The following is a 13914-nucleotide window of genomic DNA, read 5'->3' as shown; positions in this document are numbered from 1 at the left end:
ACAAGAATGTACAGTGCTTCCTGTTTTGACTGCAACCTAGAGGAAGTTGTTCCTTTGCGACTTTCCCATTCTTTGGATTATCAAAATTCCTCGGATAACTTCTGGCCATGTCGATGCCCGAGCTGTTGACTTCGATCGGGCAGCGACAGAGAGCAGGGCTGGTCGAGCGAGCTAGAGAGGGAGCGGCGGTAGCGAGGAAAAACGTTTTTTGAAGGTTTTGAATCACCGCAACATGAGAGGTTCTCCATCGTACAGTCATAGCTATGCACAAAAGCCTATTCCTGGCGTTATTTTAAGGTCATATTTCATAGGTGTCGTGTAAGTGCTTGTTCCTCTCCCATTAATTCCAGTGGTATGTGATAAGTGGCATGATCTAATGGCCCCTGTTTTTTGTTTTTTTTTTTTAGCTGCAGGCTCTTTCTTTCCTAACCTCGTTGCTACCTGATGTGTTTATGATGTTCTTGATCCTCTTTTTGTGCGGAATAGCTTCAAAAAAGAGAGAAGACTTGCAGGGCATATATGAAGGTATACCTACGGGGGCTCTCCAAGCTGCCTTTGCGCTCTCATCCCCATTGCATGCAGCCCTGTCAGTATGGCTTGGTCTTGTTTTGTGCCTGGTGGCCCACTTGTACAAGTCTGGACATGGCTGCTCCTCCCAACCTGATCTCCTCGCCCACCATGCTTCACCATTATCACTCCGGCTAAGCATTTATCTAATCCCCTTCTTCTTCTAGCACTTTACACAGCTTCCTCATTAGATACATTTCCTGCTCTTCTTCTTCTTCTTCTTCTTCATCATCTTCTTCTTCTTCTTGTTCTTGTTCTTGTTCTTCTTCTTCTCCTCTCCTGTCAGCTCTTTGTGCGTGGCATGAATAATTGCCTTCCCACGGTTGTAATTGCATCTCCTTGTCAAGCAGAACTGTGATCAAAGTACCACGATGCTCAATTTTCACTTGCTTACTTTTTCCAATCTCCACTGTTCCCTTTCAAAAAAAAATAAAATCATTTCTCCTATAGCATCCCGCCCCGCCCCCCTCCAGACCAATTAATTTCTGATCCCATCAATGTGTTTGTGTTCCTCCTATCTGATTTCTCAGTCTTGTCACTCCACCAGTCACTTTGGCCTCCCGTTGCCGCTGCAGAGCTTGTTTTAAAGAGCTGGCTCCTGTTAAGACAGCCATGGCGTAAACGCATAATAAGCGCTGCCTTGCACAGCATAAAACAAGTCTATCGGATTTTTTCTTTTTGTTTCCAGTGGCTGGTGATGGTTCACCATGAGTTAGGGCTGTTTTTTCCTGAGGTCTTATTTCCTGTGAGAAATAGGGGGGGATGCCTGTTCCCTCAATTGATTTAGAACTGTCTCCTCTTTTGCATCCCCATTCATCATCTGCCGTTGCCCGTGAAGTAAAGCGCCACCCAAGTCCTGGCTCGAGCCGCCCGCTGAGCCCTCACCACAGCTCCCGACCACACCATACATTTTCTCCAGCCGGCGAGCTACGTGAGGGCTCCTCCGGTAACACCCTTGTGATTTGTAGAGCGGTGTGTGTGACCTCCACCCAGGCGAGAATTAAAGGGGATTCAATCAGAAGACAGGCTCATTCTGTGCTACTTAAATTAGAGACAGGAGACTTTTTAACCCCCCCCCCCATACACACACTAACATTTTTTGGTCCCATGTGCCCTTCGAGGATAGCTCACCAGGGGGTTTGGGGGAGGGGGGGTGGTTCAGACCATTTAGTGTCTGTCTGGGCATAATGGCTCCAGCCCAGTAATCACCGCCACTCGGGCTCAGGCTCTCTCCCACTACCATAGACTCACTCTGATCACAGTCACAGCTCGTAAGTCGCCTCTTGGCTGCAGGTCCGGGACCACAGAGGTTCATTTCTCTGCTCTCAATGAGCTGCTGGCTGGCTGGTGTCTCCGCGCGGTCGCCACCACTGTGGTTGATGTGGCCTCCGCTGCAACTTGTCGTGGTTAATCACAGATCGGTGCAGGGACTTTTTGGTCGATCTCCATTCCTAGTGTTCCGGGCAAATGGATAATTTTGCCCATGGTCAATTAGTGTTTTGGATAATCGCAGCGGTGACTAATTGGTACAGTGAGTAGGGGCTTGTTGTGGTTAATTACCAGGACTGTGGAAGTCCTGGCCGAGGTTAATGGCACCTGTGGTTAAATTGTCACTGTGATTTATCATGCGACGGGCTGATGCTTAATACGGCTGTGCAGCTCTCCGTCTTCGGCTGATGCATAAAAGTTGCAGAATTGGAAAGAGGGGCTCGGCTCGAGTCCATACTCGATTAAAAGTAAAGATAGCTGGCGAGAAAGTCACTTCGGTGAAAGTCACCGCTAAGAATATGACTTGAGTAAAAGTCTTAAAAAGAATTACGTGTACCTCCGTGTCAAGAAGTAAATGCACTTGAGTATAAGACGCACCAGTAAATGGAAATTCTGTGAATCCAGAAACGAAAGCAGCCTCGTAGTTATTGTGGTTATTGTTAGTGTGAGCTCCAAGCTCATTCTGTTTTGATGGAGCCCTCTAATAACAAAATCCTGCACCTTTTCCGCCGTGCAGCTGACGTGTCGGTACCGGCAGGCACCACCTGGAGGCGCTCTGGCAGCTCTGTCAGCCGCCGTAAAAGCCATCAAAACAGCGGTGACAGATTAACTCAGCTAATGAGACAGGAGTGTCCCTTAATTGGCCCCAACGACCGCCTGCTTAGACTGCTGAGTACCTTCCTCACCCCGAGCTAATCACCTGACTCCCCACCCGACGCTGCTCGTGTCCCCAAAACACCCGCGCGGCGGTAGCGGATGGGAAGGTGTTAACGCCAGAGCGACCGCGCTTTCACTCCTACCGGAAACGACCATGGGCGGTCAAAATGACCGCCGGTTTGTAAACTCTAGTCTTCTGCCAAGATAGTAAACACCCAGTTGAGATGTTAATGCATCACATACTGACACCAAAGTTAACATTTTAACAGCTATGATACTATTTTGAAACAGTTTAAACTTCTTCAGAGAGACATGGTCGAACTTGAAGAGCAAAATTGGAAAGAGTGAAAATATTACCTGACGAACAAAACGGAAAACACATATTGCTACTCTAACAAAGGTAACAAGGCCTGTAAAACGTGAAATGTAAAAAAAAGAAATGAAAATAACCATTGAAACGGTCCCAAACAACGACCGGAACTTAAAAACTACTAGAACGACCATGGGCGGTCAAAATGACCTCCATGGTTTTTGAACTCTATATTCTGTCAAGATAAATACCCAGTTGGGATATTAATACATTGCATGTGTTAGTATGTCTGTCGTGAAACTAACTGACACCGAAATTAACATTTTAACAACTTTAATACTATTTTTCAAACAATTCAAAATGGCGGCTGTCCAACGCCTGTAAATACTGCAGCGCCTCGGTGGTAGTCATGGTGCGTCTGTAACCAGACATGCTGGACATAATCACACACCAAGTTTAGACTATTTCTCTCCACTGGAGGGCGCTAGTGTGTTTCTAGGACAGAGCGATGAACTTTACGAAGGAAATGACGCCACCAACACACGTCATAAACATGACGCGCAAATGACACGCCGTCATTTTGACCGCTCATGGTGGTCTTAGGTAGATCTTATAACTTTATTTGTGCAATTGATCTAAATCTCATTTTAATGCAAATATATGCGATTTCAGGAGCGTCCAGGGAGCGAGAGGTCTGTATCTTTTTTTTTTCCCCACAAAACTATTCAACTTTGAAAATCCGAAACGGTCAAAATGACCGCCTTGGTCGTTGCCAGGAAACTGGAGTAAGCTTGAACGTTTTATTTAGCAAAAAATAGTGATTTAAAAGAAAACGTTGCTAAAAGTACTGTAGCGAACTAGGGGGACAAAGCAACCACAGGAACTGCCGCGGCCGGGACGCGAACCCGTATCGCCCGCACCGCAGGAGGCATCGCTAACCGCTCGACTAAAGGGTCAGACCCGCCAGCCAGCGGCCAGCGTGTCTACTAATCCATGCACGTTACAGTATGAACACCTAAGAACAGATATGCCCCCCCCCCGAAAGAAAATACTTGGGGGGGGGGGCAGTACTGAAATATTTGTACTTTATTCCTGTGCAGCGCCGGTAAAGAGGCGGCAGCAGCACTGTTGCGAAGCTGCTGTGCCGGGCAGGAGCGGTGAACCGCCCTCGCAGGGTCAGAGGAAACGCTTGTTTTATCAACATATGATACTTTCTTATGTGGATTCTGCACTGGAATGTTTTGCTTACTTACTGCTTATCAGAAACCAGGAAATGAAAGGATTGCCATTGAAAACAAGCCGTTATCCCCGCCATGATTCACACCGCCACTCAGACATGGACCCCATCTTATCCTCCCTCCCTCCCCCGCCATGAGAACAGGCCAACGTAAAGGCCATTATAGCCAGACCCTGTTATGGAAATAAGACTATTGGTGGTGGAAAATTATTGTTCTTGGGAAAACGGCTGCTTTTAAAGCAGGATTTGGGGGGGGGGGCGGGGGCGGCGTTGTGGAAGAGCTTCATTCAGGGGGGAGAAATAAAGCAAAGAAACATTTGGTTTGGGTTTTTGCCCCCCCCTCCCCCCCTTAGGCGCTGTCGTTATATTATTCAGAAAAGAAGTGGGTCTAAACTGGAAAGACCCCTAAAAGCTTCCTCCGATCAAGGATGTGTGACGTAAACGCAGCATCGAACGGCATATATTGAATATTTTATCACCAGATTCCGTTTTTACTTTCTTTCAACCTCAGTTCCTCAGTCTTGGTGACCTTGATTTTTTTTTTTTTTTTGCTGTTACTGTTGGTGTTGCATGTCCATGATATCATTTGCTGCCCCCACCCCCCCCCCTGCTGTATGATGAAGCTGAAGTTAAGATGGAGGAAAACCGAAGGCTGACATTTCACTTGTCTCCGTGGATACAGGCGATCGTGGACACTGTTGACAACCTCCTGAGGCCGGAAGCTCTGAAATCCTGGGAAGACATGAATTCCACAGAACAAACGCACGCGGCCACCATGTTACTGGATACCCTGGAGGAAGGGGCGTTTGTCCTCGCGGACAATCTGATCGAGCCAGCTGTGGTAAAAGTGCCTGCAGAGAATATCAGTAAGTATATTAACCCCCAATGCAAAGCAGAAAAACTATAGATAGACCCTCATTGTCCGTCACAATCTACGGTTCTATAAACTGCCGCTTGGCTTAAGGGGGAATCTCCCATGCCTTTTCTGCGAGCCGCTTTAAACTCGGCGGCAGAAATTAAAATGGTCAATTATTACCCCCGTCCATTATGTCGGAGGAAGTAAGTTAACATTGAAAACCATTCAGTTTAAGCCCGCTGCGTAAAAGCCCCCAAGGCATCAATCTACGGGTTTATTAATTCCACACGCAGATGAAGAACCTGGACGGCATTTTCCTTAAGTAGAGGAAAAGTCGTTTTTTGAAAAAAAAAAAGAAGGAAAAAGAAAAGGGGGCGGGGACTGAATTCAGCTGTGATGTCACGGCGAGAAACGTCACGTCCGCTCGGGTACGAGCGAGCTAATACGTCTTCATCGTCAGTTTATTAGCAACGCCGTCTCGTTCATTTTAGTCCGCTTTGTGCAGCGAACTGTCATATGTCCGCACGCTGCTCTCTGTTGCCATGGCTACAGTCTCCCGCCAACTCCTTTCGTCCCCGGGTTTCATTGATTTCTGATCTGCTTCTCGCGTAGCCGAGTATCCCGATCGAACGTGTCCTGTGAGATGATGAACTGCCCGGACCTCCCGGGGGGGGGGGGCGAACAGAGGAGCCAGCGGTGTGGTTTTGTTCCGTTTGCACGGCGCTTTATTGGTCCTCTTCAAAGCCTTCTCCGTTAAATAATAGTTGGTTAAGAAGATAAGGGCGAGCCGCTCCGTGGCTGCTGATTAATATGTCGCGCTATACGGGGTGCGTACAAAGGCTGCTTAATCACACCATGTCGTCGCTTTTATGGGGTTGCCGGGCTCTCGTGGTGTTTTTTTCTCCCTCCGCAATAGAAGTCACGCGCGGCGGTGGCGAGGCAGAACTACCGCCGGCATCAGCTCCCTTCGCGTCACTGAGAGATAAAGTCTGCCTCCAGCTCGCCTAATGACTTTCACCCCCCAAAAAAAGGGGCGAAAAGCGTCCTCGCTCCTCATTGACGTAGTGCGCCGAAGCCCAAACAGCACCTCCAAGCGAGCGTTAAGGGCAAGATGAGCGAAAGGGAAGAGAAGGGAGGAGGAGGAGGAGGAGGGGGAGGAGGAGGTTGTTTCAGGGGAGACGGAACTGGAGAACAATTCCTCATCTCCGTCTGTCAGAAGCCATCTATGTGAGGAGGCGAGGCTGTCTCTGGCGGGAGGGAGTGTGATGATACGTGTGTCCCCTTGACCCCTCGGTAATTTCACACATCAAAAGGGAGCACCACCCGGCAGACGGTGTAGCGGGGAGAGGGCCGCGGGAATTTGTTGGGGGTTTTTTCGGAGATTTGCCCATCCGGCGCGGAATTATAGGAGCCCACGAGGGATAAGGGGGAAAAAAAAGAGAAAAGGTAAAAGCCCAATGATATTTTTGATCCTATGAATATTTGACATTCGTGCCACGGCAGGTCGTGCGCATGCCTTCACCTCTTCCTCTATCCCCGCCCCCCCCTTTTTTCTCTCTCTCCTCCGGAGGTGTTGACCGTACAGGCAACCCGTAAGAGAGCCGTGTTTCTTCTGCGGCGGTTGTTTGTTTTTATTTAATAAGGAAATAACAATACGGGATACCGGCAGCATGTTTGGATTCTGTACCCGGTGCGCGGGTCCTCAGGCGTCCACGCCGGAGTCCCCCCCCCCCCCCCCCCGCCGCCGCCTCCCGGCTGACCTTTCATGCTGCAGCTCTGTTAAACAAGCTGAATTGCCTCTGATGTGTGACTCATGAGTAATGGACCTCTGTCTGTCTGTCTGTCTGTCTGTCTGTGGCTCGCCCTCCTCTCTTCCCCAGTGCTGGATGTGTACGTGCTGAGCACTGACGGTCAGGTCCAAGACTTCAGGTTTCCACAGACCAGCAAGGGCGGCACGTCGATTCAGCTCTCCTCCAATACGGTCAAAGTCAACAGCAAGAACGGTGAGATCGGAGAAATGGCTTTACGATGAGCACGGTCACGTGTTCACCTTTGACCTTGGCAGATTAGAGCTAGCGACGGTACATTAAACCACTTTGATAGTACATTTTATCTGTGAATAAATGTTGATTATTAAAAGCTATTTGCAACGAGCATTTGGTCCCGGGGCGTCCGGGTGGCGTAGCGGTCTGTTCCGTTGCCTACCAACACGGGGGATCGCCGGTTCGAATCCCCGTGTTGCCTCCGGCTCGGTCGGGCGTCCCTACAGACACAGCTGGCCATGTCTGCGGGTGGGAAGCCAGATGTGAGTATGTGGTCCTGGTCGCTGCACTAGCACCTCATCTGGTCGGTCGGGGCGCCTGTTCGGGGGGGGGAATAGCGTGATCCTCCCACGCTCCACGTCCCCCTGGTGAAACTCCTCACCACCAGGTGAAAAGAAGCGTCCGGTGACTCCACATGTATCGGAGGAGGCATGTGGTAGTTTGCAGTGGAGCAGCGACCAGGAGCGGGGTAATTGGCCAGATACAATTGGGGAGAAAAAAGGTGGTGGTGGGGGGGGGGATTAAAAAAAAAATAGATAATTGGGACCTCATGGGTTTACATTTTTCCTCTGCGGGCCTGAGTGTGTGTTTTGTTGTTGCTCCTTGCAGGGGTGGCCAAGCTGGTGTTTGTGCTTTACAAGCACTTGGGCCAGTTTCTCAGCACGGAGAACGCTACGCTGAGGGGAGTGTGGGAACCGGGCAGACGCAACCTCTCCCTGACCGTTAACTCTCACATCCTGTCCGCCTCCATCACCAAGGAGTCCAGCCGCGTGTTTGTGGCCGACCCCGTGATCTTCACCCTGGAGCACCTTGATGTAAGTCCTCCTCTCCCCCCCCCACCCCCACCCCCCCGGGACGGCCCCAAAGTCAGAAAAACAGCGCCGAGTCGCGCCGGTGTAGAATTGAAAACACAGCACAGTCTTTGCCGGCGGAGGAGAGACGTCAGCGCTCAAATATACTGCTTTAGCCTTGTAAGAACAAAACGAAATTGGAAAAACAGTCAGAGGAGAGATGAAAGGCATCCATTTCGGAAGGAGGAGAAGCAGAAATGAAAGGTGGGGGGTAAGTGAAATAAGTCAGCCGGTCTAAACATTGTGCAGCCCTTCTCCCTGTACTTGGAAACTGACACTGCGGCGCCCCTCATCATCTCTTTGCATTGCTGAAAAATTGGAAATCGGTGATGTAAAAGCACTGAGAGCACGCTACGGTCCGGGTCCCATCGCCTGTGTTCTAACCCCCGAGGTGACGTTCTGTCCCCGCATTTGTGTTTTGCAGAAAGAGCACTACCACAATCCCAACTGTTCCTTCTGGAACTACTCGGAGAGGAGCATGATGGGATACTGGTCTACTCAGGGCTGCAAGCTGCTGGGCACCAACAAGAGCCACACCACATGCTCCTGCAGCCACCTGACCAACTTCGCCATCCTCATGGCTCACCGGGGAAATGTGGTGAGTAAACGTCCCCGCCGCGGCGGCACCGGTACCGCATTCCTCCCTCTCGCTCGCTGGCGAGAACCAGAATGGCGCGCCAGAGGAGATGCTCAACTAATTAATCAAGTTCCTGTCAGCGGGGAAGGGGGAAGGCGATGCGGGAAGGAAGTAGTTGGAGTGAGCTACTGCAGGAACAGGAAGTCCACACGGCTGTCAATTTCCTGAGAAAGAGATCGAGGGCTGAGATAGTAAGTAGTAAGTGCTGTGCCATTATAGGAAATAAATTATATTTTACCTACGGTCCGTGACTAATAGTCTTTCATGCGGACACATGTCTCTGAGAATCATGGGAAATCGTATATCCTTAGCTCTAATTTGCATTTCCACTCGACTTAAAGTGGTGCAGGATCCATTTCCTAGCAAACGCAATTACAGTCCAATTACATGATAAATCTCGTGTGCAGCCAGCATCCAGCCCGTAATAAATGTGCCGGATAAGTTTGCGGTTCATATAATGACACGTCCCGACTCCTGAACTGTGTCCCTGTCATCTGTCTCGACCTCAACCTTAACCACAGGTTGAAACCAGAGCCCTCCGGCTAAGCTTAGCTTCGAACCACCCCCCCACCCCACCACCCCCCCATACACACACACGTCACCCCAGCTACGTCTGCCCTCAATAAAATTACAAATATCGAAGAAGGAATTGCCTGCCCTTCGGGCCGCCGCGCTCGTGGGCAATATCCTGTATGGTCGAGCCTGCCCGGGGGGGTTTTGGACTCCCCCCCCCCCCTTGCCCGTATTGAAATGCATTCAGTTTCATTGCATTTGACACATGCTGTGATATGCCCTTGATGGCGGGAACCCCACATGTGGCGGTTCTGTCACACGGCCGCAGCACTTGGTAGCAGTCGGCTAATGACTTTACATGCTGCACCGCGGGCCCCGCGATGCGATCTAAACGCGGTCCCTCGCTCGGCGTTCGACGCCGTCAGTCACGATTGAGTTGAGGGGCGAACAGCCGTCGACGAACAAGGAAACCCATTTTTGTCGTAAACTTATAGATTATGTTTTACATCATGTCCGTGTTCGCGCGGACGCAGCCTTGCTGGCGTATGTCGGTTACTGCGACCACCGCTATGAACTGAAAGGGCCGACGCCTCGCTGGCGCCCAGCTCCTCGTTCCTGGACCGCTAGTGAAGTGCGGCGTTGTGGTGACTGAGTTGCGTTGCCGTCGCACGGATCAGCTAACCTTCTTATGTCTCCTGTAGGGCGAGGGGAGCGTTCACGAGCTCCTGCTGACGGTCATCACCAGGATGGGCATCGCCGTGTCCCTGGTGTGCCTGGCCATCAGCCTCTTCACCTTCTGCTTCTTCAGAGGCCTGCAAAGCGACCGCAACACCATCCACAAGAACCTCTGCCTCAACCTCTTCATCGGCGAGCTGGTGTTCCTCGTGGGCATCAACATGACCGAACCCGAGGTGTGTTGGCTTTCGGTGTGATTCCGGTTCGAGAGATGGCGCTCATATTCAGTTCGGACCCACGATGGGGGAGGAGGTGGGAGGAGAGGAGCCTAAGGGGTGGATCCAACCCGAAACCCTTCTGGTCTCTCCCTTCGCTACCTGAGTTGCCTGGCGCAGGGTGGAACCTTTAACTCCCACACTACTGATTAAAAGTGTCCCCTGCAGGGCGTCCGTGTAGCATAGCGGTCTATTCCGTCGCCCCCCAACACAGGGATCGCCGGTTCGAATCCCCGCGTTACCTCCGGCTTGGTCGGGCGTCCCTGCAGACACAATTGGCCGTGTCTGCGGATGGGAAGCCGGATGTGGGTATGTGTCCTGGCCGCTGCACTAGCGCCTCCTCTGGTCAGCCGGGGCGCCTGTTCAGGGGGGGAATAGCGTGATCCTCCCACGCGCTACGTCCCCCCGGTGAAACTCCTCACTGTCAGGTGAAAAGAAGCGGCTGGCGACTCCACATGTATCGGAGGAGGCATGTGGTAGTCTGCAGCCCTCTCCGGATCGGCGGAGGGGGTGGAGCAGCGACCGGGACGGCTCGGAAGAGTGGGGTAACTGGGGTACAGTTGGGGAGAAAAGGGGTGGGGGTGTCACCTGCAGCGGTGGGAAATCTTTACTATGGTTTGTGTGTAACCTGTGCATGTGTGTGTGTGTGTGTGTGTGTGTGTGTCTCCCTCCGCCTCTTCAGCTGGTTTGCTCCATCATCGCGGGGGTCCTCCACTTCTGCTTCCTGGCCGCCTTCGCGTGGATGTGTCTGGAAGGCGTGCAGCTCTACCTCATGCTGGTGGAGGTGTTCGAGAGCGAGTTCTCCCGCAGGAAGTACTACTACGTGTCCGGGTACCTCTTCCCGGCCGCGGTGGTGGGCATCTCCGCGGCCGTCGACTACCACAGCTACGGGACGCAGCGGGCGTAAGGACACCAGCTAATCTTCTTTTTTTTTTTTATTAATCACAGGCATTATCCCCGCCCTCCTCGCTATATCGAGACAGGCCCACGTTGTGTTGTGTTGCGTTGTGCGTCTGTGCGGACGAACGTAGTACTACCGCAAAGCGCCGTCTACCCCCGCCCGCTTGCAAATTTACACCCTGTCGCTGCTAAGCGAAGCGGTCCGTGAGGAAAAGCAGCTGCGTCAATGAATTCTGGCTAGCTGCAGCGCCAGAGTGGGTTTTTATTCGAAGCATGACAGTAACTGCCCCATTCCCCCCCCCCCCCCTGCCCCCCGCCTCCCACTAAAACCTGACTTCCCTGCTGGTCTTCCTCCAGGCGGGGAGCCGCATGATTTGTTAAGACCGCCGCCCTTTAATTCAAGTAAAACGGCACGTGAAACTCCACGTTTGTGCCGTGCCGTTCACCTCGGCGCTTGCAGGCCGGGGGATCGAGGCCGCGGCACGGCTTGGCTCTCGAAGCTGTCCGCGACACGTTGTTTACTGTCGGCAGACTTGGACGTGCGGAGTCAAGACGTACCTCATTTGTAGACGTTTGGCAAGGCTGCGGGTTCACGGGTCCGAGGCTTTTGGACTGCGGCTTCCCCTGTGGCGTCGGGCCAGGACGCTCTCCCGAGGTCGGGTTGTCCTGCCTGTGGTCCGTCCTGCTGCTGGGGCCTGTCAAACGCCCAGCTCGGCTGCGTTCCAATCGATGACACACAACTGCTGTGCAGCGGGGCGACTTAATAAGCTGCATATCTGTTGTGTTGCCTCGCAGATGCTGGCTGAGGGCCGACAACCACTTCATCTGGAGCTTCATCGGCCCCGTAACCTTCATCATTATGGTAAGGTGTGTGTGTGTCTGTGTGTGTTTGCATGCGTGCGTGTGTGTGTGTGTGTGTGTGTGTTTGCATGCATGCGTGTGTGTGTGTGTGCATGTGTGTGTGTTTGCATGCGTGTGTGTGTGTTTGCATGCATGATCGTGTGTACGTGTGTGTTTGCATGTGTGTGTTTGCATGTGCATGTGTGTGTTTGTGTGTGCATATGCATTGTGTGTGTGTGTGTGTGTGTGCATGCATGTGTGCGTGTGTGTGTGTGTGTGTTTGCATGCGTGTGTGTGTGTGTGTGTTTGCATGCATGCGTGTGTGTGTGTGTGTGTGTGTGTGTGTTTGCATGCATGCGTGTGTGTGTGTGTGTGTGTGCATGTGTGTGTGTGTTTGCATGCATGATCGTGTGTACGTGTGTGTGTTTGCATGTGCATGTGTGTGTGTGTTTGTGTGTGCATATGCATTGTGTGTGTGTGTGTGTGTGTGTGTGTGCATGCATGTGTGCGTGTGTGTGTGTGTGTTTGCATGCATGTGTGTGTGTGTGTGTGTGTGTGTTTGCATGCATGCGTGTGTGTGTGTGTGTGTGCATGTGTGTATGTTTGCATGCGTGTGTGTGTGTGTGTTTGCATGTGTGTGTGTGTGTGCATGCATGTGTGCGTGTGTGTTTGTGTGGGAGATAACATTTTTTCCACAAGGAAGATGTAAAAACAGCTTGTGGAGTTGTAGACCGACCCCCCCCCTCCCCCCGGGCTGCTCTGCTCACCCCCCGTTAGCCGTCTCAGATCAGTGTGCATGAAAAGGGGAGTGGTCCCATTGACACCAGGAAGTCACCAGGAAGTCAGTGTCCTGTCAGCTATGAAATCCTCTCACATCACAACCGCTGAGCGGCAACAACTTACAGCTTTTCGGCCGGCGCGCTACATCTAAAGAGCATTGCCCTCCTGCAGCCGGGGGGGGGGGGGCGGGGGGGTCTCAGCCGTGAAGGTCACATTTACTTTTTACTTGGTGAGGAAACAAGAGCGTTCGGGGCTGGGGGGGGGGGGCGATGAGCATGGAAGTAATGAGGGGGTGGGCCAGACAGCCATTACCGAAGCTCAAAGCCCCGCTGCGGATCATGACACATCCCTCAGCCAATCCAGGCACGCGGACGTCTCCATCTTCACCTTTTAATGTTTTGTGCCGTGCCCTTGATGCTCGAACACACACGAGCAGACACACACAGATTTACACACACACACACACACACACACACACATTCATAAACACAGTCATGAACAACCACAATGTGTTTATCTATACAGGCGCATATGGTAACACCCATGTAAGTCCGTCTGCAGTATGTACGTACAGCCAAGCCCCTGGGAGGCGCTGTGGCGGCCCTGCTGGGTTTTGTGTCGCGTTCGGTGGTTGACGGATACGGCGGAGGAGAGCCCTTTAGAGACTGACATAAACAGTTTGCCTCGGGTTTTTGCAGAGTGGCAGCCTGGCTGGCTGGTTGGCTTGCCGACTGGCTGGTTGGCTGGCCGGCTGGCTTGCCGACTGGCTGGTTGGCTGGCCGACTGGCTGACTGGCTGTCCGAATATCTGACTGGCGTTCTGTCTCATCAGATCTGTGTCCTCGCTCGCTGCTGTGCTGAATGCATCTCCAGCCCCTCAACTCATGCAGACGTAAATCGGCCCTGGTGGCTAGCAGACAGAAGCTAGGCTGTGATCCAACAGCCCCCTCGTCCCGTCCTGGTGGCTAGCAGACAGAAGCTAAACTGTGATCTAACAGCCCCTTCGTCCCGTCCTCCTTCTGGTGGCTAGCAGACAGAAGCTAAGCTGTGATCTAACAGCCCCCTCATCCCATCCTCCTTCTGGTGGCTAGCAGACAGAAGCTAAGCTGTGATCTAACAGCCCATTCGTCCCGTCCTCCTTCTGGTGGCTAGCAGACAGAAGCTAGGCTGTGATCTAACAGCCCCCTCGTCCCGTCCTCCTAGTGGCCAGCAGACAGAAGCTAGGCTGTGATCTAACAGCCCCCTCGTCCCGTCCTCCTTCTGGTGGCTAGCAGACAGAAGCTAGGC

At 52.2% G+C, this 13914-nt stretch overlaps 1 protein-coding gene across 1 annotated transcript in view; it reads left to right on the top strand.

The window, feature by feature from the left end:
- The window catches only part of LOC130124270 (adhesion G protein-coupled receptor L2-like), a 77373-nt gene that overhangs the window by 51116 nt on the left and 12343 nt on the right, over window positions 1-13914 (top strand). Inside the window, exons 9-16 of the mRNA XM_056293724.1 lie at window positions 487-525; window positions 4942-5125; window positions 6996-7118; window positions 7767-7972; window positions 8433-8606; window positions 9860-10069; window positions 10791-11011; window positions 11804-11870. Coding sequence (XP_056149699.1) covers window positions 487-525; window positions 4942-5125; window positions 6996-7118; window positions 7767-7972; window positions 8433-8606; window positions 9860-10069; window positions 10791-11011; window positions 11804-11870 — 1224 coding nt within the window. The remainder of the gene's footprint in view (window positions 1-486; window positions 526-4941; window positions 5126-6995; window positions 7119-7766; window positions 7973-8432; window positions 8607-9859; window positions 10070-10790; window positions 11012-11803; window positions 11871-13914) is intronic.

The sequence above is a fragment of the Lampris incognitus genome, chromosome 14, assembly GCF_029633865.1.
Source record: "Lampris incognitus isolate fLamInc1 chromosome 14, fLamInc1.hap2, whole genome shotgun sequence".
In the NCBI taxonomy this organism is placed as follows: domain Eukaryota; kingdom Metazoa; phylum Chordata; class Actinopteri; order Lampriformes; family Lampridae; genus Lampris; species Lampris incognitus.
The sequence above is the reverse complement of the archived record's forward strand: the minus strand, read 5'-3'. Positions and strand labels throughout refer to the sequence as shown.